Here is a 26,059-nt window from a genome sequence, read left to right as displayed (position 1 = left end):
ATAAAGAAAATTATAATAGTTTAAACGGGAAAAATGGCTTACTTCTTTCTCTATATTCTTGTTATAGAAAAGCAGGGAGATTCTTTGAATGTCTTCTGACTTGAGCCATTGCCTAGAGGTAAGAAAGACAGACAACATCAAACATACAACTAAGCATCTGCAACTATTTACAAAAACAAACAAACTGCCCAGTGTTCTTCTTTTCTGGATGTAAACTCTGCCATTCCGAATAGATTTTTGGTATATAATACCAATTTATTTGATTTGGATACTAGAAATGACTGTAAATGCTACATGCAGTCACACATTACCCTGTGGGAAAATCACATCATAGAACTGTCATATTAATTACAGATTAAAGTTAATCAAATTAAATAGCTCAGTAAAGACCTCATTCCAAGGATACAGCTCAGTCCACACTTCTTCCACACTGACCAAAAGTCCTTGTATTGTCATTTTCTCATTTCAAGAGTTACCATGTCAGAACAAAGCTTTTAAACTGTTGCTAAAAATAAAGTTTTATGTGCAAGCATTGTTGTGATATGTTGACCTATGAATCCTTTGGATATATTCCCAGGACTGGCATGATCAGGTCCTATGTAGACATATGAGGTTTTACCAAAGTCAAATGATGGCAGCATGTGCTGGAGTACTTAGTAATCACTGAAGCCCCTGTCTCCTTGGCTGTGGGAAGCACTGTGTACAGCACCCACTGTACCCAAATTCTGGCAAGCACTCTGGAGCTCCATCTGCACTCACCCAAAATCTTTTTATTGTCATTTCAAGAGAGTCCAAACCATGTCAGAAAAAAGTTTTCAAAAAGTTGCTAGAAAGAACACTCCTGTGTAGGCACGGCCAGGATCTGTTGAGATAGAGTCTTTTGGGCATATTCCTAGGAATGGCATAATCAGGTCATATACAGGCACACTTTTAGCTTCTTGAGGACCCTCTATAAGGATTTCCATAGTGACTGGAGTCATTAAAATAGAAATTTGTTCATGGGAATCAGGGAAAAGGATGCTGGGGAAAGTAAGAAGAAAGGAGCACAGGACTGGGGGGAGGGCACACAGTCAAAATATATGATATGCTTGTATAAGAAAACAATGAGTACACCTTTGTGAACATGTCTTTATGGAATCCAGCACCATGCACAATGAATACACCTTAGTAAAAAATTGCTAAAACCATCAGTATAAAGACCGATAGGTTCTTGCTGACACAAACCGAAAATATCACGAACATAAGCACATAACCCCGATGCTGAAAACTAAATGAAAATTATATTCATGAGTTCATCCTCTCACACCAGAAACTTTCACAAATCTGTTTCAGGTAGATACAGCGGGGGTTTATAGAGAAAGCCGTTCACTGGAATGCTTAATGTTACCCCAGGCAACAGCAACACTAGGCACAGAACACCAGACCTGAGCACAGGATGTGTGGCACAGCCCCGCATGTGACAACAGGATGAGAAAAGGGTGAAACAGAAAAACACGTTTTCTCAAATTAATCCTTCCACAAATGCGTGGCAAAGTCCAAATCCAACGCAGAAAAGTACCCGGGAAAACCAGTAACAAATTGTTACTGATTGGTTTGGATCACTACTCAATGAGGGGCATACATACCTATTTTCCTAAGTTTACTTTAGTAAAACTTTCTTTGTTTAAAAAAATATAATAGCCTCAAATATGTGGACCTTTATATGTGTAGCTATAAACATATAAGTATATATGTTTATAAGTATATAAGTATATATGTTTATAGCTACACATATCACATAATTACACAGACACCTAGATAGGGATGTTTGATGTTTTATCTATTAGCATCTATCTGTCTGTCTGTCTGTCTGTCTATAATTTGTCTCTACTATATATCTACCTAATCATCTATCATCTATTATTTATCTTTCTTTATCATCTATCTACCATGTATCTATGCATATATCTATTATCTGTCTATCCATCTATATCATCATCTATCTCTCTATAATATATCACCTATCTATTACATGTTTATGTTTCTATGTATCTATCTTATTTATCTCTCTATCATCTATCTAATCTATCTATCCTTCATGTGTCAATGTATATATCTATTATCTACCTATCTATCATTGCTCTATCTTTATATCTAGGTATGTATGTACTTATTTGGCTGTCTATCTGAGTACATGCATTAGAAAATCTCAGAGAAATGTGTTTTTTTCCAAAAAAGTCATATAAGTATTTCAACAGTTATCACATTACATAAATTTATTTTTAAAAATTATATTTGTTTGTTTTTTATTTATTTGGGGGTGGAGAACAACATGCCACAGTACGTGTATGGATGGGAGAAAATGATTTGTGGGAGTTGGTTCTCTCTTTCCATGATGTGGGTCCCAGAAATCAAACCCAGGTCAAGAGGCTTGGCAGCAAGCTCCTTTACCCACTTAGCCATTTTGCTGGGCCTAAACGTTTTAATACAGTACTTTCCAATACATTGAATTAGGGAGATGTAGGATAGACATGTGAGGCATCACGGATCTTAAGTAAGGGAAATAGTTTGACTGCCAAGCACTCAGCAGGATTCCAGATTAGGCCTCTGGCGCAGACTGGCTGGCACTCGGGATGGTGGTTAATGGCACAATAGACAGGGGACCAGCAATGTTAAGCTGGGATTTCTAGGGTCTTAGACACCTTTGCTGCCTAACGCTCCCCACCAGATGGCCACTATCAGCTTGACTGACTCAGAAGACAGGACTACCAAGGGCCCTTTTAAAACTGAGACTCCAGAGTCAATAGTGTGTTCTAGAATAGCTACCATTAAAAGTGGATTGGACATCTACACTGTTTCATTGAAGGTTAAATTAGAGGTTTCAAAAAGACATTGTTGCTACTTCTTATACTGTAGCAGAGGTAGACTTTGATCTACTTTATAAGACTATTGTAGGATTCAACTCTTGATTTTATTACTACTCTTTAAAGTTCATTCTTATTTATTTCAAAATTTTAAATTTCACACTTATTTTATTTTCTATTTTGGGAAAGCAGTTTTTAAATTAGAAATCAGAGTTGATTCTTATGAAAATACTGAGAAAAATATTTTATTTTATTTATAATTTTTATTACATTTTAATTGATTTTGTAGGCATGAGTGTGTGTGTGTGTGTGTGTGTGTGTGTGTGTGTGTGTGTGTGTGTTTAGACACACTGCTGCCCACTGCTGACATGCAGATGTTAGAGGATAACTTAGGGAAATCAATTCTTTCAGGTCCTGGAGATTCAACTTAGATTGTCAGGTTTGGTGGCAAGCTCCTTTAGCAGTTTTTCTATCTTGCTGACCCCCAAACAAATTTTATCCATACTCACCTTTAAAACTGTAGTCGTAAGAATATGTATAGCAATGCAGGTAAATTGCCCCAAATGTTTTTTTAACCAAAAAAGCAAAATATACTTAAAAAATGCTTCCAGAAGACAGGGATTTGTAAATAAAATAAGAAAGAACTTTAAAAAACTTTAAAAGGTAGTTATCTCTTTATCACCAGGGTACACCCACCATGTCTAAGTTTACAGCTCCTGAATCCTACAGGAAGGCACCAAGACCAGGACTTACCTGCCCTGCATTGCCAAAGCCCAACAGGGTTGCACACAAGTCAGGAATTCCTGAGGAAACAACCAAATCTACACTCTCACTTACCTTTGCCTACCAAGGCCTCTCTGCTTGTGGCTTATGGCTTCTTGCTTGAAGCATTAGACAACAAGTAAATCTGACAGTATCTTTGCACTAAGAGACTATGTTGTTTCCACAGACTCCATGAAGCCCCTGGATGACTCCATTCCCTCTCATGATTTGTATGAAATTCACATTTAATATTACAGTCTGTCTATTTGATATGCTAGGCATGTACTTTCCCCACTGGGGTTTGTTCACAGAACTAACTGGCCAGTGTGAAGAGAAAGGATTTGTGCGGGCTGATAGGGTCAGATATTGTTTTTGGAAATTGGAACAGAGAGCAACTGGAAAAGACAGGAAAGAAAAGAAAAACTGAAGGAGTGAAATAGGCAGGGAAGGCAAGGGTAGAAGGAGAGAAGAGGGGAGGGAAGAGAATGGGATAGACAGCAGGAGTGGAGAGAACAGGAAACATTTGTGCCTGCATGCATGAGTGTGTATGCATGCCTGTTATCCTTAGCCTCCTGATAGTTCCCATCTGGTAGCATGAAGAGACGGACACTATAGACGGACACTATCTCTGGCCCATACTGTTGGTGTTTCTTTGTTAATTTATTTTTCTACTATGATTTATTTTTCTATTTCTAGTAAAGATAAAAGGAGATCACAAGTGAGATTCTGAGTGAAGAATGCAGAATACACCCCCTTCCTCCCTGAGAACATTTTCCAATGGAAGAATGAATGCAAGTTCTGAAATGACAGAATCTATGGAGGGAGAAACACAGCCATTCTATTGTGGATTAAATGTGTTAAATGTTTGTTGTCTACCTGAATTTCATATGTTGAAGCCCTAACCTCTAACATGGCTTTGTTAGGATGCACACCCCTCGGGTACTGTAGAGGTTGATGAGGTCTTGGGAGTAGAGCTGAACTAAGATCACACATAAGTGAGTGTTGGTCTTGTACTCTGTGCATATACACGGGAAGGGAAGTTTGCTCTGTCTGATGGTGTGATGCTGAACACAATACATGACAATCTGCAGAGAAATCACTGTTTTATACAAATAACAAGAAACACTAATTGGTAATCCAGTCCCACTTGAATCATTAGGTGGAAACCAGAAGATCAGAAGATCATCATTCCAAACCCAACAACAAAACATAATCAATGCCAACCAAACCTAGAGGCCAAACGACTTCCCCTTGAGCAGTTCCCTTTCCTGTTTCATTTGGGAAATGTCAGGGAAACGTATGACAGAAGCAGTTAAGGCATCAGGAAACATTTGTTAGGTACAAAGCTGCATGGTATCATGTGATCTGTAAGTGCACATGTTTGAATAATAATGAAGCAAAGAAAATCAAGAGTTCAAAGTTAAGCTTAACAACAGTAAAGCAGTGTCACCATAGCATTGGCTATCAGTTCCCTGAGAGAATGAAGAAATGGTTTGGACAGTAAGGTCCCACCTGAGCACACACCGAGCCTGGGTTTGGAATTTTAGTTTTTCTACTGTTATTATTTCTGGTGTCAAACTCTGTCAATGGGCAAGAGTTCCTCTTTTTTCTAATGTGTATAATTCTTGGGGAAACAAAGTATCCCCTGATATTTCCTTTATTTGGATGACTCTCCCTCTTCCTTGTTTTTAATCTGCTAGTAGTTTCCAGGTGATGGTTTGCTTCTTTGTGAAGTGCTGAAGTCTTCATTGGACCAGAGGTCAAGCTAATGCTATGAGGATTCCAGAGTCAGCCTTCTACGAAGCTCTGCTCATGGACCTTGAGCATGCAGGATGATGTTATGTGTTATCAACGTGGACACATGACAGAGCTACAACAGGTGATAATAACCATAGCTTGCATATCTTTCTTGTAGCTCACTTTATCAAGACACTTCATTGCATAGACCAAGAGAGCATGACACAAATATTATAAAATAGACACCTGTGGCTCTTTCATAAACACTGTGTGTATTCTGAATATCTATTTGGGGCAGTCTAGAAAAACAGGCATTTTGTAAAGATAAGCAACTGAGGTCTTCTTGCAACTTTACATTAAGCTATATTGATTGAAGGTGAAAGTCATTTATATTTTTCAAAAGTCAACTTTGATATAACAAATGAAGTAGGTTACCTTAAATATGGAATTTTTTTCTTTAAAGCATTTTCTCATGTCAGCCTGCTATTTCTCATTCTAATTTAATTTTTTAAAAAAGCACTGATTGTATAGGTGTGCTTGATACTTCATCTGTCTTTGGCTCTCTGTGAGATCTCTATGACATAGTTGAGGTCTTTTCTGGCACAGATGGTTCTAGGGTACAGTCCAATTCTCTGTAACACAGGTGAGTCCTCTATGACACAGGTGAATCCCCTATGACACAAGAAACTTTCTCTATGACACAGGTGAGTCTCCTATGACACAGGTGAGTCCCCAATGACACAGGTGAGTCCTATTATGGCATAGGCAACTTCTCTATGGCACAGGTGAATCTTCCAGGTGATATTCTCTATGACATAAATGAGGTACTCTAAGTCATAGCTGACTTTCTCCAAGCCTTTCTAGGCATAGAGGAGTTCCTTTATGACATAGATAAGTTTTATGACACAGTTAAACTCCATACTTTCAAATTTTAAAATATAAAACAATTAAAGAAATATGGTATATGAATTTAAATGAGTGGGGTTGCATGGAAAGAACTGGAGGGAGAAAAGGGAAGGGGAAAATCATGTAATTTTATTTTATTTTCATTAATAAGAGCAAAGTATATAATCTGACCCATGACTTTTCTTTGTAGGATTACTTGTCATAATGTTTATTATTAAGTAACTGGGTGACTACTTTCTAGGCAGAACTTAATTTTTATCATATGATACTATCACATAACAAAATCCTACTAACAAAAGCTACTATGGAGGGGATGAAAATTGGAGGGCAACCGGGATGAAAATGACAAACTGTCCAAGACACTTGGGTTTGCCATGATAAGGACAGAAGCTCTGACTAGGAGACACTTGGAAAATGTTACATTGTATTCATGTAAACATAGGCTATGAGACTCTTGGAAAGTGTTACATTGTAGCCAAACATCAGACTTTGAAATAAGTCAAGTGCAAGTACAAACTTACTTCTGTGCATTGATCCCATCAATTGCTTGGATCATCCTTTCATTCAGTTCTTCTTCAAATCTCTTCTTCTGTGACTTAGTTCTACACAAAAAGGAAATATTATCAGTGAGAATGTTAGTATGAAGGTTAATATGAGGTCCAGTTCTAGTGGTAACAAAGCATACACCTACACCAGGAACTGAATAAACTGACTCCAGCGCTTACTATGCTAAATATGTTGGCTTACTATTCTGTGAAACTCACTGGGATTTCAAACCACCACTGGAAGTACTTGGTGTTTAATAACTTGGTAAACTTCATTTAATGATCAGAATACACTGTCTATAGAAAAATTCCCAGAGGAATCTATGTTGGTCATTCCTTTTTGATGTATTTCTTAGCCAGTTTCAAATAATTTACAAAGCTGCAGTGTCTGTTTGGGCATTTCAAAGTTTGGTTTCATATGTAATCTATTGAGTATAATTGAATATAATGTAAGGATTCCGTGGCATGCAAAAGTCACACTCATGGACAACCTTGTTATGTTTGTAGACTTGGAGATTACCACACGTGGTCTCAGAGCAGGTGATCCTAAGACATAACGTGTGAGAGTTTCTAAGTGAACTATGCCACTTAAAAGTGGGACCTCCCTCCCACTAGGAACAGTGGATAATTCACATGAGAATGGCATAAAGGAGAAAATGAGATTGATATGTATTTTAAAAGTTAAATATCTACTGGAAAGATTAAAGGTAGAGGTTGGCCCCTGCTAGCCAGTCTAAATGGGGCTATTCCTGTCTTCAGACACATGCATCTAGGTGGTTTAAAACCAATTGGATAGATCTGATCTGGAATAATGCTGGCACTTTCCTGAAGTTTGATGTACCTGTACATACAGATAAGAACACAAACAAACGTGAAATGTTACATTTACCATTTATCTGTAATTAAATCTCACAGAACTATCAGTGAGACACAGCAGTGTTTGTGTTCTCTACATTTGACTTTGTTCCTTGTCTCTGTCAATCTGTAAAAGGTCAAGGACTGATTTCCTTCTAAAATAAAAATGACAGAAGGTGGATGATCTGACTGTCCACATCGAGCCAAAGCAATTATGAAGCTTAAACACACTAAATTCCAATGCACTTTAAGAAAGCATATTGATTTTGGTCCCATTTGGGTTTGATACTAGAATCTTGAGTGCCCCGTGCAGGAGCATCCTATGCTTACCGCTGAGCCTCATCCTTTGTATTTTTATTTTAAGTAGAGCTTTAGCAATCATCTGGTATGGACATGTACCCTTATTTATGGACTCCCCGTGATGTACTTAGACCCTTACTGCAAGCTTCAAGTTCCAGGACGAGACTGGAGTTTCTGCACTTCAGTGGTTTGCTTTCTCACATTCTGGCCAAGTCTAAGGAAACGTGCAGTTAGCTTGGTGCTCACAGGTAAAGGCACATATTTCCTGAGAGGTTAAGCTAATGTCTCAGCTTTGATAATCTGCTCAGTGGTCAGTGTTAGCGCCATAATGCCTGTACAGGGCTCATCGTTTCAAACATAACATGGAAAGTGGCCATGAAGTGCATACTCTGGTGGATAATTTAAATGTACTATTCAGGTAATGATTCTGATGTGTGCACAGATTTCTTACTTATGTGGCTTCCACTGTTGAGAGGGCAAGGCAGCTATACACCTGTTGGTCCTCTCACCAAGATCTCTTGATAACCTGTTGTGATTTTGTCCTTTCGCTTCAGCACTACTGATTTCTCTGTGCTTTCTTTGTTCCTGATTCTGAGCTCAGCTCTGTGCTCCAATCCCTCTTTTCAACGTGTCAACACTCATCTAGGTTTTTTCTTTCTCAGATCTGTGTAATGCAAATGCCTAGGTAAGTCCACTTAAAGAGGCAAAGATGGTGTCATGAGAAGCCAGTGCCCTGGTCAGGAACAAACCTCTCTGAGTCCAGGTTGCAGAGCCTGGAAATAGGAGAAAGCCCCTGAGTCTAACTCAAAAGCTGTGTTCTCTATACAATTCTTAGAGGTCATTAAAGATCAACAAATATAGACAACATGAAGCAAATATGCATGAAGCCCTTTCTAACCCACCCAGGCTTTGGAGGCAGAGTAGCTGGACACTGTATTAAATCAAGTCCTGGTTTCAGCTCTGGTAGTCATAAGACTCTTAGGATTTTTCAGTTCCCTTGTGTGTTAGGTTCTTCCCCTTTATAATGATTATGCAACAGTATCTACCCTATGCAAACACAGTCGATATGTAGATTTTCTCTGACATAAGAGATAAAATGGTAGCATGCTTTCATTAGACTCCTAGCCACATTCATCTGTGAAGATATGCCATACCCAGAGTGGGCTCCTATGAAACTTTCCCCATTGTATCTTGTCCTTTGAAACGGAGTTGCATGGTGGTGAATACAGATAGATGTTCCTGAGAATACTTGCTAACACATGTGTGAGCATTCCACCATCACCAGGAAGGGGATGCCTTATCAAGGTAGTATATAGAGATACTGTATAATCATAAGATTACCTTAATATAGTACATATTATGGAAAAAGAACATATTTGAAAAAAACACGAGGTATCATCTCCATAACATAAGGAATGAAAGTACTAAATTTCAATGTTAAAATTTCACATTTGTAAAAATACAAATTAGGGCTCATTACAGCCATCACATGTAAGGGCTCTGGGAAAACAGTCTTAACAGGTGTGTTTGCTTTCTTCGTGGATACATTGCATTTTCTATAGGAAAATTTGTTGAATCTTCCATTTTTCTTCCATTTTTGTAAACCTAAAAGGCAATCTGTTTGTAAGGAAAGGAACGTTACCTTAACTTTTGTAGCAATAGCTTACATTAATTATTCCAGTATTATAGTGAAGTGGAAGATAGATCAGTGTGAGATTAATATGTAGTGGGGCCCAAAGAGATGATTCTATCATGAAGAACTCTGTTACTGCGGCAGAGGACCCAGGTTCGGTTCTCAGCACCCATGTGGTAGTTTCCAACTATTTGAAACTCCCATTCTGAGGGGCTCAGTCACCCTCTTTGGAACTCTGTGGTTCATACAAGCATGTGTTGTACATAAACACATGCATAGAAACACTGATACAATGAAACAAAGATGGGCATATGGCAGTATTGTGGATAGTGGCAGGACACATAGGACATTCTTGAAAAGGTCTTTCTTTTTGAGCAGGGTAGGCAGCTTGGTGGTCACTTTTGGGATTCAAATCAAACACTGATTTTTAAGCAGCAGTTAAAAATGTAAAACAATTCAGATTTTTAAAACCCTGAATGTCTAGTAGGAAGAGTGATTGCAAGAAAACATTTAACAGTGCAAAGTGTCAAGCAGGTGGTGTTTTCCTCTTCTCTCTCTCTCTCTCAAGCCTAATAACTAGACACTAATTCTTATGTTTAGAAGCTGGGAGTAATTTGATAGGGCTCTGCACAGTAGCTGCTCTTTTGGAAGACAGCTTTGAAACTGCTCTAATTGATGATAATTACTCTAAGAAATAAATAACAAGCATCATGCCTTCAAAAATTAAAGTCGATGAGAAGCCATACCTTAAGGTGCGATTTTGAAAATTATGTTGACCCATTGGCACATCCTGCAATAAAAAAGAAACTTAATTAGTGGTGACAGAAACATCTTTTAGGAAGAACGGAATGTGCCAATGATTCTGAGATGGTACATATTTCTTCTTTTATCATGGTGAATATAATTTAAATAACTATGCGATAGTCTACCAGAGGAAAAAGGGCTTATTAGAAACATGTAACGACTTAAAAAATTGGTATAAGGCTCACAGGACCCAGTGGTGATGGCTTTAGGAGAAACAACCTATAGAGACCATATCCACTAGACAGGCATAGCCACCAGTTGAGGGATGGGGCCACCCGCCCATCTCAAAAAAAATTTTTTTTTTGGTTCTTTTTTTCGGAGCTGGGGACCGAACCCAGGGCCTTGCGCTTCCTAGGTAAGCACTCTACCACTGAGCTAAATCCCAGCCCCCCATCTCAAAATTTTTAACCCAGAAATGTTTCTGTCCAAAATAAAAACAGAGATAAAAATCTTTGAACAGAGACTGAAGGAAAGGCCATCCAGAGGACCTCCCTACGTAGGGATCCATCTCATCTGCAGACACCAACCCTGACACTATTGCTGATGCCAAGAAGAGCTTGCTGACAGGAACCTGGTATGGCTGTTCCCTGAGAGGTTCTACCTGCACCTGACCAATACAGATGCAGATACTCAAAAGCCAACTATCAGACTGAGCCCGGGTTCCCCAATGGAAGAGCTAGTGAAGGAGCTGAAGGGGATTACAACCCCATAGGAAGAACAATATCAACTAACCAGACAACCCAGAGTTCCCAGGGACTAAACCACCAACCAAAGAGTACATATGGAGGGAGCTATGGCTGCAGATACATAGCTATGTACCATGTAGCAGAGGATGGCCTTATCTGGCATCAATGGGAGGGGATGCCCTTGGCCCTGTGGAAGCTTGATGCCCCAGCATAGGGGGATGCTAGAGCAGTGAGGCATGAGTGGGTGAGTGGGTAGAGAAGCACCATTATAGAGGCAAAGGGGAGGGGAGAGAGGGGGATGGAATGAGGGGTTTGTGGAGGGCTAACCAGGAAGGGGATATCATTTGAAATGTAAATGAATAGAATAATTAACGAAAAAACCCAAATTGGTGTAATCCATAAAAATTGGAAATTGAGATGCTGGGAGTAGCAACATAATTAAAATTTGACTTTTTATAAGTTTACAATCTTAAGATATGCAAATTTAGCTTCAGTCAGTGGCTTGCAGAAGACTTCATTAGAGTTGTCAGAAATTCACAATAAAAAAACCAGGATAGCTAAAACTATCCTCAACAATAAAAGGACTTCTGGGGGAATCACCATCGCTGACCTCAAGCAGTATTGCAGAGTAATAGTCATAAAAATTGTATGGTACTGGAACGGAGACAGGCAGATAGACCAGTGGAATAGAACTGAAGACCCAGAAATGAACCCACACACCTATGGTCTCTTGATTTTTGACAAAGGAGCCAAAACCATCCAATGGAAGAAAGATAGCATTTTCAGCAAACGGTGCTGGTTCAACTGGAGGTCAGCATGTAGAAGAATGCAGATCGATCCATGCTTATCACCCTGTACAAAACTTAAGTCCAAGTGGATCAAGGACCTCCACATCAAACCAGATACAGTCAAACTAATAGAAGAAAAACTAGGGAAGCATCTGGAACACATGGGCACTGGAAAAAATTTCCTGAACAGAACACCAATGGCTTATGCTCTAAGATCAAGAATCGACAAATGAAACCTCATAAAGCTGCAAAGCTTCTGTAAGGCAAAGGACACTGTGGTTAGGACAAAACGGCAACCAACAGATTGGGAAAAGATCTTTACCAATCCTACAACAGATAGAGGCCTTATATCCAAAATATACAAAGAACTCAAGAAGTTAGACACCAGAAAGTCAAATAACCCTATTAAAAATGGGGTACAGAGCTAAAGAAAACATTCTCAGCTGAGGATTATCAAATGGCCAAAAAACACCTAAAGAAATGTTTGACATCCTTAGTCATCAGGGAAATGCAAATCAAAACAACCCTGAGATTCCACCTCACACCACTCAGAATGGCTAAGATCAAAAACTCCAGCAATGGCAGGTGCTGGTGAGGATGTAGAGAAAGAGGAACACTTACAGCCTTTTCTTGGTTTATGTCTATTTTTAAGTTAGGTATGTAACAGGAATTAATGAAGAAAGAGTCAGTGAATTTTAAAGAGAGAAGGGGGGCTATATTGGAGGTTTTGACGGGTAGAAAGGGAAGGGGAAATGATGTAATTATGTGTTGTCAAGTCCAAGGCACAGGGTAGAGGAAGGATGGAAAGCTGCCTTTCACCTGACAGCCTGCCATGCTCTTTCTTAGCCAATAAGAACCATAAAACATTATGTTTTATCCCAACTTCATCCTAATAACTTTACTGCCACCTCACATGAAACTGAACTCCATTTCAAGACTTAAGCATGCTTTTAGGATTGTGTTAATCATTTAACTGTGTTTACTCCTCCCGCTTCTTCTGGATCTATCTTCTATATTCTTCTCAGCATCTTATTGCAAGAGTCCCCACTGTGAGAAGCTTTGGCATTTCTGGTTGGAACCAGAAGGAAGCACAGCAAAACGGCAAGCAGCGCTGTCATTGAGCCTGCACACGTGGGACTTGAATAGTCTTAACAGTGCCCATGAGCAGGACATTGTGGCTTTACATCTACTTTCCTCAGATGGTCAAGGTATCATACATTTTCCATAAGAGAAAGTAGAGCTTGGTTAATTCATTTTGTTAGCCATGGACTCAGAGGTCACCCTCATTGCTGACAAGCATGATTCTGTGTGGAAATGGCTAGTCCTTTGCTGGGGTAGGAGCTCTCAGCCCTTCCACCATGCCCATGGCTCCAAGGCAGGCATACCGTGGTACTAATCTTCCCATTCTCTGTGGTCATGCTATCTCTGTGGTGCAGATGTGCGAATGGCTTGGCTGCTCCCCAGGACTCCAAGTACCGGGTCATGCGGACAGATGCTCTCATCTTGGCTCCGTCCAGAGTGTGTCGAGGTCTGAAGAGATGCTGAGGACTCCGTCGCTCTCCCTTGGGAGGAGAAGCAAGCATCACAATAGGCACACTTCAACCCCCCCCCATCACCTCCCAGGTCCTGCTCCAGCCTCATTTGGTCAAGTGAATTGCTCTTTTTTAGACAGTAAAACTCACCAGCAATAGAAACTCAGTAAAAGGACTTTAATAGATCATGGTGCATAAAGTAAACCCTTTGGCAGAACTTAGGATCTGCTTTGGTTTGTGTTGACAGTTTTGTGACTAGGTTTGGCTGTGTTGGTCATGCTAGGTGGCCTCACACACCTGTGTTTTTGTGTTCTTTGCCCGAATACAGGACACATACCATCTGCTTGCCACTCATGATACCCATCACACATTTACCTCTAGGTCAACTGTGAAACTAATCAGAAGTGTTTCCCTAAAGGTGAAACTAATCAGAAGTGTGTCCCTAAAGATGAACCAGGCTCCAGGGAAGGTATCACAGACAAATGCTTCATGATTTTAATCTTGATTTTGTAATCTTGGTTGATGTAGCTCTAAAGCCTCTCTTGCTGCATTCTGTACCATTTACTAGTGTTACCACTTGAAGACAGTTATGCAACTGTCCAGAGCTTCAGGGTCTTAAACTGAAACTGATGATACCAATTTGGCAGGAATTTGAGAGAAGATTACAACACTGAAAGTCTCTTGATTTCATCAAACAGGCAGTGTGTACACAAGAAGAGGCCGTGCTTTCTTGTCTGTACATCTCCCAGGTGATGGGCTCAAGGGAAGTGGGTCTGGATGTATGTAGGTTTTCATAAATGGATTGGAAATCGATTGTGAGGTTTGCTTGTTAACCATGAAAATTCTCTTCTCTTCTTTCATAGTCATCTTATCTCATCTCACGATAATTTTAGGTTTTGATGGCTTCAATAAAATCTCTATTTCTTCTCCACTCACAGGTTTCAAGACTGTGCACACTGAAAGCCTTTCACATACAGTATGTGATGTTTTACATATCCTTGACCCAGGGAGTGGTGCTATTAGAAGGTGTGGCCTTGTTGGAGGAAGTGTGTCATCGTGGGGGTGGGCTTAGAGACCCTCCTCCTAGCTGCCTAAGGATGCTTAGTCTGTTCCTGGCTTCCTTTCGGTGAAGATGTCGAACTCAGCCCCTCCTGCATCATGCCTGCCAGGATGCTGCCATGCTCCTACCTTGATGATAATGGACTGAACCTCTAAACCTGTAAGCCAGCCCCAATTAAATGTTGTCTTTTATAAAATTTGCATTGGCCGTAGTGTCCGTTCATAGCAATAAAACCCTAACTAATGCACAGTATTATGCAACAAAAACACAATACCTAGACAGATCTCTACAGTAACCCTAACCATCATCCTTCATCCATCTCCCAGCATACAGACAGGAGATATATTCAAAATGTTTTCTGAATTAGTATTTGAATTCATCTTTATAAAAGTGTCTTCTATAATCAAGCCATTGATTGCATTTAAAGTGGTTTAAGGGTGAAGAGTAGCAGAGAACTATACTAATTCCTGGCTAAAAGCATTATCTGCAACAATACTTTTGCTACTCCTTCCCAGTCACTGAAATAATGAGCTAAGTATAAACACTGTGCAGTGGTACTGACCTTGGGATTGATTACAAAGTAGGTTTTCACCAAGTGCTGCTTTAAATATGGGTCTCTTATCTCACCATCTCCTTCCTCCACTTTATAAGCCCCATTCAAGTGCTCCAGAGTGACTGAAGAAATGTGAACACGCCTGGAATTGAAATTTTAAACATGAAAAGGGAAAAATGTAAAGAAAGGTTTCTATTGATTCTGGGAATACTTTCTCTTCCATGTGAAGGAAAACCAATGTGTCCTTAGAGATATTGAATTTAGTGGAAGTTTATAGACTACTTTGCCACTGCTTTGAAGAATGGCATCTAGAGGTCATGAGTGACTAATACTTGCAGATTCTTTGTGCACACAGAAACCTGCACATGAAGTTTGGTGAACCTCATCAGGAGAATGTTGGATCACAGTGAATTTTCCTGTGAGAATATCTGTCAAAATCCACATCCGGGGTCAACTGTATGAAAGCATGAATTTCCTTCCCAATGCATGGTCCTCTGCTTCTTGAATGACAATTCCCACATGTGAGAGTCACAAGACTGACAACTAACTACAAGTGGACTCTAAGGCTGCTTACGGTACTTAGACTACTCCTGGCAGATGCTACACTGCTGGAGTGATGCCATGCCTATACCGAATCATTCAATGGTAATTCAGATCAATATTTATAAATTTGCAAACAAGTCAGGGTTTAGAATTTACTATGGGATATTTATATGCTTGAAAACAGGCTAAAAGGCTTATAAAATTGGGATCTGAGCCTCTCTAAACCATTCTCTCTCTCTCTCTCTGTGTGTGTGTGTGTGTGTGTATGTGTGTGTGTGTATGTGTGTATGTGTGTGTGTGTGTGTGTGTGTGTGTGTGTGTGTGTGTGTGGCTAGGGAATAAACCAGGATTTTTACATTTTAAAGCACTCTATCGCTATCCTGAGAGCAAAGTCAAGTGATTTTCATAAGAGGTCACTGGACATAGGTAGCTTGATACCAACACAGGCAAGAGTTGTCATCTAAAACTCAGCAACCCATTGCTACCTTGTTCACCTGGCATGTCTAGTTAAGTCACCAGCTTAAAGAGAGAAATTCAAGATTTGTCTTACCCAGGGACTCCTCCAGCTTCCATGTGGTTTGCCAGAGTAACATCATGAGACCACACATCATACTGCCACTTCTGGAGACCAATCACACCACAGAGAACGTTCCCAGAATGCACTCCTACACGCATGTTGATATCAACTCCGGTAGCATCCCTCACTTTCCTAAACAGAAGCAAAGTGATCACAGATCAGTAGTGCCCTTTCATTCCTTTAGCTCATGGCCAAATTCCCTGTGTTTTATTATCCAGAGCATGTCAGACTTTTGGCGATGTCACCATGAATGTTCCCATGGCAGAGGACAAGAGGATTCTCTCCCAGTCACTCCAGAAGTTGGCCCAAAGCTCCAGGGTCTGCTTAGCTTTGTCAGGAGTATCAAAGCATTTAGGCTACTGTTTTTTATATTTCTAAGTAACATGTATCAAGAACAGATCCATCAGGTGTGACTTCTTGCTAAATGTTCAATTCAGAATCTTTAGGCATCACTGTCTTGCAATATCAGACACCATTTGCAATTCTAGTGCTTTCTAAGGGGTATGTCATTAGTAAGCATATTATGAACATATTTGGGAACTTAATACCTTTAGCCTGAATGTGAATTTTAAAAAGTAATCATAAGGTTAAACCTTATCAGTTGAACACACTATGTAACAAGGAAAATAATTTTAAGAGTTTTAGTAATATGTAGTATTTTATGAAAATGAATGTAATTTAAAATTGTATCTAATATTTTATGACTAATAATAATCATTATTAGGTTATTGGTCATTAGAGGTCAGTGAAGAATTTCACTAAAGCAGAGCAAGAGAAACATTGGACAATATTTACTTATATCATTTACCATTCAAGGTATCATTACACAGCAAGTGTTTAGGGAGATGATGCTAGCACTTGGAGACAATTGCTACAGGGCAAATGAAGGGGAAGCACAGAAGAACAGCATCTCATTGCAAAGGACAGAAAATGGTCTGTTACATCACAGTAAAGCAAACCATCAGCATCTCACAATGGCCCAGAGTGTGCATAATGATGGCATTGGAGGATGTTACAATGTCCAGGAAAATGAGCTACTGATGTAAAAATAAATGGCTTCCCCCAAATGGTATCTCTTCACTAGACTACCTGACTCATGCCAATAACGAGAGTACAAATGCTGCCCCTTCATGTAAGAGAAAAGAGAACAAAGACTTCCCAGAGTGTATGAGAGATTCTTCTGTCTGTCACCCATGATTGGGGGCTTAAGAAATCAAAGTATTTTAAATCACCTCATCAATCATGCCTGAGATTAATAGATAGCATATAACAGAATGTACAGTCAGTGAATGGAATTTGTTTTAATCACCGTTGAAACAAAGTATTAACTCAGTTTCACTGAAATCCTTGGATGATAACTACGACCCTAAACACCTGTGCCAGTCTTTCTCTGGACTGAGGTATTCTCGAGCCAATAGATCCATTTCCTCATATTTACCCTTAAATGTACAGTAAGTGCCAGTACACAGAAAATAGAAATAGCAGGTGAGAATTACAACTCAGAATTGTTCTGCACTCAAACAGTATTTCTGAGCCGTACAACTTACTTTATGGCTTCGCACATATCCAATCCCATTTTCACACAGTTCTTGGCATGGTTAGGGAGTGATATAGGGAGCCCGGAAACACAGTAATAGCAGTCTCCTAAAATTTTAATTCTCATGCATTCATTCTCCTGGAGAAAGAAATCAGAAGACCTCATTTGCATTGAGCTCTTACAGTGATTCAGAGCGGAACAGCAGCATCCAATGCTGACTCAGCTCCCATGGACAGGGCGCATGAAGAGAGGGAGTCAGAACCTGGGCTTTCCTCACCGTCCAGCGACAACTAGCCACCCCTTCCCCCATGCCCATTTCCAGAGCACACAAGTCCTGGGAAGGGGGAAGACATGAGACATACAGGAATTGCTTTGGAGTGGTTCTCCTAGGGGCAGAGGATGATTGTTCTCTGTAGTTTGAACTTCTCTAAACGCTCATGGAGAAGAACCAATGAGCGTTCTATGAAGACTGGAGTCATTGAGACCAGAATCGGAGAGTGAGACTTAATGAGTTAAGGTCTTATGGTGTTCTCTAATATGCTTGGGTTTTTCTCTTTTATTTTAACCGCAGCAGACTCCTTCCTACAGACACACATTGATAATTGTCTTCACACTTCAATAAGCTACTATGTAACACAGACACACCATTTAAGAATCTAGTTGTGATATTAGGATAAATTTTTTCTAATACAAAGTTTGATCAACATAGGGCCAGGTAGATAGCTCAATGGTTAAGAGAAGGTATGCTCTTGCAGAGACCCTAGGTTCAGTTCCCAGCATTTGCATCTGGTCTCTCACAATCCCCTGCAACTCCAGCTTCAGGAGAGCTGATGGCGTCTCATCCATACAGAGATGCACATCCATATACAATTCAAAAGTAATTCTAAAAAATGAAAAGAAACAAAGTTTGACTAACGCATTTTGCTTTTTTTACATTGTATTTATATTAAATATTGTAATTTACACTACAAGATGTACGATATTTAGGTTATCTCATTAATATGCATCAATGGCTACATTCCTTTTAAACTCTTTAAGCAGTCCTTTAGTAAAACACACCAAAACTCAAAGTTTTCTAAACACAAATTATTTCCTCTGAGAATAACACATGTCATCACTGTAAGCATGTATGTAGTTTGTCAGAGGTTTTGGCAAGTGTCTTTTCCTGACTAATAGCTCACAGGCTAGACTTGTGTTCATGCTTATTTATATAACTAACTGTTGGTGATATATTTACTTATGTCAGTGTAGTAACACAAATAAGAAAGGAGCAAACTACTCATTAATCCAGCTCCTTGGACACTTCTTAATGAATATTCTAGGTCAGAGAGTATGGATGTTAATAACAATGACTTTGATGTACTTGGCTTAAGTGATGTGCTTTATCAAATATTCACTCCATGGGCTGGGCTGGCTGCTTGTTTATGATGCTTGGTTAATGTTATTTAACTGTATTGTGAGCATCAAAATGGACAGCATCTCTGACCAGTGATGGCTAGACTGCATCCGCTAGACGAAGATGCAGCCAGAGAATCTTACAATAAATCACAATAGCCCTCTATTCTGAGTAGGGTAAATATGTTATTCTAGATTATTCTGTAGGCATACTTACTGTTGCCCATTTCTGTCATTTTACTTGGCAACAGAATTACTGCACATATAGTGAGTTACACTGACGTTCCACTAGAAGAGGAGAGGTCCTATTCCAATATGACTGATCCCCACGAAAAGGGGAAATGTCAGTCCTAAGAGGTTCACAGAATAGAGATTGTCACGTGGATGTGAGTTATGCTGCTATCAGGAATGGTTGGGATCTTTGTACATAATACTACCAGCACACACTATAAAAATGGATTAAGTTTCGTCGTTTCCTTTTCTCTAAATGTTAACTTCTAAGACTTATTATTTTCATTTGAAAAGGACAGAGGTAGAACCATTCTCTCACTAAAATTTCAACCTCCTTTCTCAGAGGGAGCCCATATACAGAATAAGGCAGCACATCTTAGGGATGGGACCACAAAGGACCATGGTCTCATCTGTGAACCAAATTTCTTTCTAAGACATTGGCAGCTGGTTAAAAATGAACTAATCCACGCAAAGCAACTCTTCTCTGCGTAAGTAACTAATATTAATAGGTATGGTGAAAGGTGTCGGGAGCCATTCCCAAACAAAATTGGGGTGAAAGGAAGTATTTAATGAAAAGGAAAGAGTTGACAAAAAAGAAAAAGAAATGTTTTTCTATCCATATTCTGCCAGAAATTCTAGAAGTTTCTCTATGTAAGGTCTAGTGTGCTCTGAGATGGCTTGAGTTCATGTCTTTGTGAAGTTTCCCATATATGAGCATGTAGAGGAAGACACACAGCTGACTTGTCTGTTGAAGTGGCACAAAGTTATACGATAAAATGACACAATAGTAAACAAAGGGCTGTACAAACAGCACGCTGTATACCTCAGGGATTCTTCCAGAATCCTACTTAAATATGTGAAGACAGGATGATTAATCATTCACAAAAAGATGCGTACAAAGGTACCCCGAAAGAGCACAAGGTGGAGAGTGTCACAAAGAGAATCTCACCATTTTGAGCATGGAATTATACATAATTATAAATTAAACATAAAATCATTAACAATAGAAGAAAACTTGAAGTACTTACATGCTAGAGCACTGCTCTTCCTAGTCACAGCAAAGAAAACTAACAGGCTTTGCAAACATTCTTGAAGGAGAGAAAACATGCTGAGCATTTATTCACCTTCACAGTGGATGGACTGATGTGATACTCACCTTTGCTATTTGATCAAACTTCCCAAAGAGTTCATTCAGCATGTGGACCAGTTCGCCAGGGGAGCAATCGCTTGCAAGGCGGGTGAAGCCAACAATGTCAGCGTATAATATGCTATGGAAACAGGTGGGGTAAGATATTTTAAAAGCCTATGTTATGTTGTAAATACAAGACTTGTAAATGTTTTGTATGTAATATTTTTACAAGAAACACTCGATTTCCTGGACAGGAAATACGTAAACCTTTCATTAAATCACAATTGATATATTTTTTCAAGTCTTGCATTTTTAAGGGGCGAGACAAGCTGCTTCTTTGTTCTGGTCCAGCTCTGGATCTGTACTTGTGTCTTCCTTCCATCCTCCTGGGTGCTTTATATCTGCCTCCTGACTCATGCACCTCAGGAGGCCAGTGGAATGCCTTCTTGAACTGTCACATGGCTCACGTACAAGCTCCTACACTAGAACCAGCAGATGATAAAGCCTAATGCTGTGTGCACCAGTTCAAAGAAAACAGTGAAGCAATGATCTTTTCTAAAAGGGGATGACAATCATACAATCCTGCATAATTTGCTACCTGCTCAGACTTCAAGTGGGATGACATACTAAACAAACAAGGACATAGTGAGTGTCCAAACATGACTCATGGTAAATGTAAGTGCTATTAGGGGAAACATCCAAGTGCTAGAAGAGAAGAGGCACGTGCAGGCTGGGAGGTGCCCAGGAACTTACTCTGTGTATATGACAGTGTAGCTCCGCTCCTGTATGTGCAGATGAGTGGAGGCCACTGTGAGTCACTACAAGCTTAACCTCTGCAATGTGCTAGTATGTGTTTCACACTCTCCCCATACAATAGCACAGTCCTGATTTTCATGATGGCCTTATAAGGAAGTCCAAACTCATGCTCTCAGTTTGAATGTTAACATGGCGATGTGCTATAACTCGAGATGTATCATGAAATGACTGCTGTTTTATAGCCATTAAGAAGGCTATTAAACCAAAAAGAGAATGTAGGGATTTGCAAGCCTATGGAGACATGAACCCATTGTGTGTTGCTAATGAAAGGATAGGGGGATCAGTCTGTATGGGGCAAACAGTAGCTCCTGAAAAATTTAACCCTGAAAACAACAGGATTTAGAGCTGAAATCAGAGACTCATGCATCTGCTTGTATATAAATTCGCTTCATTTCAAGACAGAGAGTAGAAACAACCCTATAGTCCATCTGTGGATGTATGTAAAGAGAAGATGAGATCTGTGCATACCCTGGAATATTAGTCAGCCTTGGAAAGAAATGAAACTCCAGGATATGCTGGACTTGCAGGTTCTCTGGTAAGTGACACAAAATGGTGACTGCTGCATGATTCCGTTGTGTGCTGACTAGACTATGAAATATTGCAGATAGCAGAATGGTTGCTGCTGGGTTGTTTAGAGTATGTGAGGAGCTGTTGTTTAATGGGAATGGAGACCCCATGTACTATGAAGAAATAATCCTGGAGATTGGAAAGCACCATGAAGCCACTTCTTCCCATAGAACTATTCCCTTAGAAGTGGTTAAATTGTGAAACATTGGGCCTATTTTACCACAATAAAAACAGAACTATGTGTTGCCAGTTGCCCTTGTTGCATCCAGATCAGGATAGAAAGCTATATCACAAGCTGTGGCTTTATCCAGAGCAGAGATGTGCTCTTCTGTTGGGGGAATAGAAACACAAGTGACTGCTGCAGGCTTCTGAAAGGTTGGCCTTTCTGTGGTTCTCATGATCTCTCAGGCCAGAGATGGCTGAGGTTGAGCCATGTTCTAAGAGAAAGGATTGAATTTTCCCACTCAGAGAAAGAGCACCTGGAAGAACTCTGGAAATGGAACATGTCAAGGTGGCCATGCCACCTCCTTTCTGTCTACCATCTCAACAGCTTTCCTCTTGATTAAAACTTGGACTGGGCAAAGCACCCCCATGGCAGGCTGGCAGCAGATATCATAGGCTGACTCAGAGTTTATTTTGCAATAAAGAAGTGAAAAAAGCAAGCAGAGATTGTGATACGATGTGTGAAATCATGTAAAGGAATCATGAGGCTCTCAGGCCTCACGGGCATTGGGGGATGGTGAACCCATCATTACTATAAAGATTGCTCTGGCCGTGCAACTTGGAAGCAGGCAGAGGACTGGAGCCTGAGGAAAGTTTGTGCCAGGAAGCAGTGGAGAGACATGGTCCAGCATGGAAGGAAAATCAAACACATTGTGGCTAATTAGATGCTGTCAGGGAGCATCCAGGGAGAGACATTGAAGCTGAAGAGTAATTCCCAGGTGAGCTGTGTTTGGGAATCCAGGTTCACATAGATCATGAGCTTGCACAGGAAGGGGACCACTTCAGCCTTGCCAGTTTTGCTGCTGCCTAAGTCACCCATGAGGTGAATGAGCACAGGATGTGTTGAGTTCCATGTCTTACAAAGTCACAGAGAGTGGAGAGGCACAAAGGAGCCACAGGAGTGACAACAGTACTCATTAATAGGAGATAAACTCAGGAGAGAGAAGAAAGCATCAAGATTGTAGCAAGACAAAGACAGATGTGCTCTCTGAGTGGGATCTCATGGTTAGTGGGGCTTGGACACTTGCCTGGTCAATGCAACAAGGATGCAGAGGAATCACACTTGCTGGGGACAGGACAAGTCAGAGGAGAAGTCAGTGCAAATCAGGTCTGTGGCTCAGTGAAAGTTATTACCAAAGGTGGCAACTTGAGGATAAGAAAAACTAACCAGAGTATAGAGAAACCCTCTAGGTCCTGAACTGTGAAAGAAGGAGTTAGTTTCAGATAGGATGATACATTGAGATTGAGAAAAAAACAAAACAAAACAAAAAAACCATTCATTTTTATTTTGCTTTCATTTTTCAAATGTTGTGTCTCTGGATGTTTAAAGAAGTGCCAGGGAAGATCCGGAGAAAGGGGATCAAGAGTCAGAAGGCAACCAACCGTTGCTGTCTTCATACTGAAAAATTATTATTATTATTATTATTATTATTATTATTATTATTATTATTATCATTGGAGAATAAATTCCATGTCTAGTGAAGGTCGTAGCAGAACCAGGAGGTAGTAATTAATTTTTCTGGCTTTGCCTACAGACTCCTTGTACTGGCGGAACTGAGTTGCCATATTGTATCAGTTCAGGAAGCTGATTGTGATTACTAGAGGATCTGAGGCCTCCAGCTAACATAACAACCCATGTGAACCCTCCAAGGAGGGCAGGATAGAAAGCAGGTCCTCCAGCAGCTATGAACAACACACGCCCTGTAGTATCACAGCACAGCCAAAACATCTGGATGAGTATCTCTCAAATTTCTAACACACAGACACTGTGAGATGCTTATGTTTGTTAAAGGCCATTAAATTTAGGCATGACTTGCTATACAGAAATTGAAAGCTAATATAGGTGTTCTAAGGGCTTCATTAAATGCTTGTGGTTGATCAGTTGTCAGTAAAGATGTTCAAGGACTGCTCACACAAACCACCTTTTTCTTTAAGGCTTTGATTACCCAATAAGTAGCTTAAAATTAACTCCTGTGATGGGAAGGGATTGTACAATGAATGGTTGGAACAGAACAGCACACAACCTGATACCAGAAATGAATTGTCTTATTTCTTTAACTTTATAGATGGAATGTTTATAAGCCACAGGCAAACAGGGCTTTTAAATAATTTTATTGCTTAATGTGCCATAACTTTCTTCAAATAGGCGTAGTTTTTCCCATCACCCACCCAATGTCTCTCCTTTAGGCCTTGTCCGGTGGGAAGACCATCTTATTGCTCATGTATTCGTGTGTATGCTTGTATCATGGGTTCTGTGCACCCTTTTGTAAGATCTGATGCCGAATGAGCTACGGATCTAAGCTTCTGCAATGTGTGTTTCATCTCTGAGTTTCAAAATTTTGATCTAAAACAGCTGGCCCAGGAGACAGTAGCTTGTGCTGAGAGCCCAGATTTGGAGAACAGACTGAGGCCCAGTTCTAGCAGATGTTCAGCAGACTGTGGTTGGGAGCCAAGATTTGGGGAATAGGCTAGGGCCCACTTCTAGCAGATGTTCAGTTAAATGTATCTGTGGTCCTGGGCACTCTGTACAATTCAAGAATCTTCCCTGACAATTGAAGAATAGCAAATGCAGCCAGGTATATTTGCAGAGGATTATGGGGATTGCCAATGTGAACAGAAAGCCTCCCAGCAACACAGTGAGTGGACGAGAGAGCAAACTCCTAAAGGAAGTACTTGGGATAGGTAGGACATGAGAGGAATGCCAGCTATGTGGGTGGCTTAGGGATGGGGATACAGGAATGAGTCTTCTTTCCAGCCTGAAGTGAAGGGCCTCACAGTTCCCCTTCAGTATTCACGGGTGATAGAGGCTTCATACATCTTTCTTCTTGGCTAGATTCCCAGTGTTAGCTTGCTGGCCTCTGAGTACTATAATTCTAGGAATAACTGCCTGGGGGATTCCTATTACAATGTCTGTGTTGATAAGGCAGTTACTGTCATGAGAAATACATCCGGCTCCCATGGCCTTTGTCTCTGGTTGGTCAGATCCTGAAACAAAGTATCCCAGCCTCCTTGGAATGCACTGGCTTCATGGAGGTCCTGTTTCCAGGAAATCCATCTGGAAGGGTTGGCCGCTCCATCCAAAAAGATCCTGGCCTTCATTCTAATTATACTGCAGTCTGACTATGGGGGTTTTCAGAAAAAAAGACCCCACAATCCATTTCCTTTCCCCCTTCCTATTATCCACAGACAGTAAGCATACAACTACATCTCAACCCAATGAGTGAAGTATACCAAATTACCCCCATTTTAATAGGAAAGTCACAAGAGGCATCAGAAGGGTAAGAGATTTGAGCCCCACTCTACCACCAATGGATGGGTGGTTATTGTAAGATGTGACTCCCTGGGAAAAGACCACTGATTCCAGTGCTGTGGGCCTGCACGGGGCACCATACCTCACGTTGGTGTGTCGTTTGACATACAGATTGTGGAAGTTGTTTGTGTTTTCCATCTGTCCTGCTTTGGGGCCCTGCAGCCTCTGAATGATTTCAGCTTTCATCTCCATGGCGATGTGAGCTGGCAGCAAGGAGAGCAGGAGCCGTTCCTGCAAGGGTGGGGAGGGAGGGGACAACATGTTTCAAACACATATAGGAAAGGCTGTCTGATTGGGAAGTCAATGCTGCTCCGAAGAAAAACAGATATACAAATACCCCAAAGTTTCCTAAGGTCAGGCCATGGTATTACAGCCTTACTTATTGAGTTTTAAATAAGAGTACTTCACCTGGATAAGAAAAGAAGGTATGGTTATTTCCCCAAGGATATTATTCATTGATTTTGATTCTGAAACAGGAAAGCATAGGTGATATTAAAAATTCAAAATACCAACAGACAATGTGAGATAAGAAAAGCCTTTCATTGCACCTTCTCCTTCACGTGCATGCTAAAGAACAAGCTTTATTGCACCAGGGAGAGGCTGGCAACATTCCTCACCCCTTCCCCCCAAAAAAACTAGAAGTAAAATATTTTTCCAGTATTTCATTTCCTCTATGAAAAACAGCCACCATCCTCCAGTGATTACAAACTATTTCAGAAACGGAGTTA

The 26,059-nt window shown here is 40.2% G+C and overlaps 1 protein-coding gene across 5 annotated transcripts in view; it reads right to left on the bottom strand.

Annotated features, from left to right (window-relative positions):
- Adcy2 (adenylate cyclase 2) overlaps nt 1-26,059 on the bottom strand; it is a 446,592-nt gene that overhangs the window by 113,051 nt on the left and 307,482 nt on the right. For all 5 annotated transcript variants that reach the window (NM_031007.3, XM_039092044.2, XM_039092038.2 and 2 more), the window contains 9 exons: nt 25,414-25,562; nt 20,444-20,555; nt 17,672-17,799; nt 16,098-16,256; nt 15,014-15,146; nt 13,245-13,421; nt 10,328-10,371; nt 6,770-6,850; nt 43-112 (listed from right to left, as the gene is read on the bottom strand). In NM_031007.3, the coding sequence (NP_112269.2) occupies nt 43-112; nt 6,770-6,850; nt 10,328-10,371; nt 13,245-13,421; nt 15,014-15,146; nt 16,098-16,256; nt 17,672-17,799; nt 20,444-20,555; nt 25,414-25,562 (1,053 nt within the window). The remainder of the gene's footprint in view (nt 1-42; nt 113-6,769; nt 6,851-10,327; nt 10,372-13,244; nt 13,422-15,013; nt 15,147-16,097; nt 16,257-17,671; nt 17,800-20,443; nt 20,556-25,413; nt 25,563-26,059) is intronic.

The sequence above is a fragment of the Rattus norvegicus genome, chromosome 1 (genome assembly GCF_036323735.1).
Source record: "Rattus norvegicus strain BN/NHsdMcwi chromosome 1, GRCr8, whole genome shotgun sequence".
Classification (NCBI taxonomy): Eukaryota; Metazoa; Chordata; class Mammalia; order Rodentia; family Muridae; genus Rattus; species Rattus norvegicus.
The sequence above is the reverse complement of the archived record's forward strand: the minus strand, read 5'-3'. Positions and strand labels throughout refer to the sequence as shown.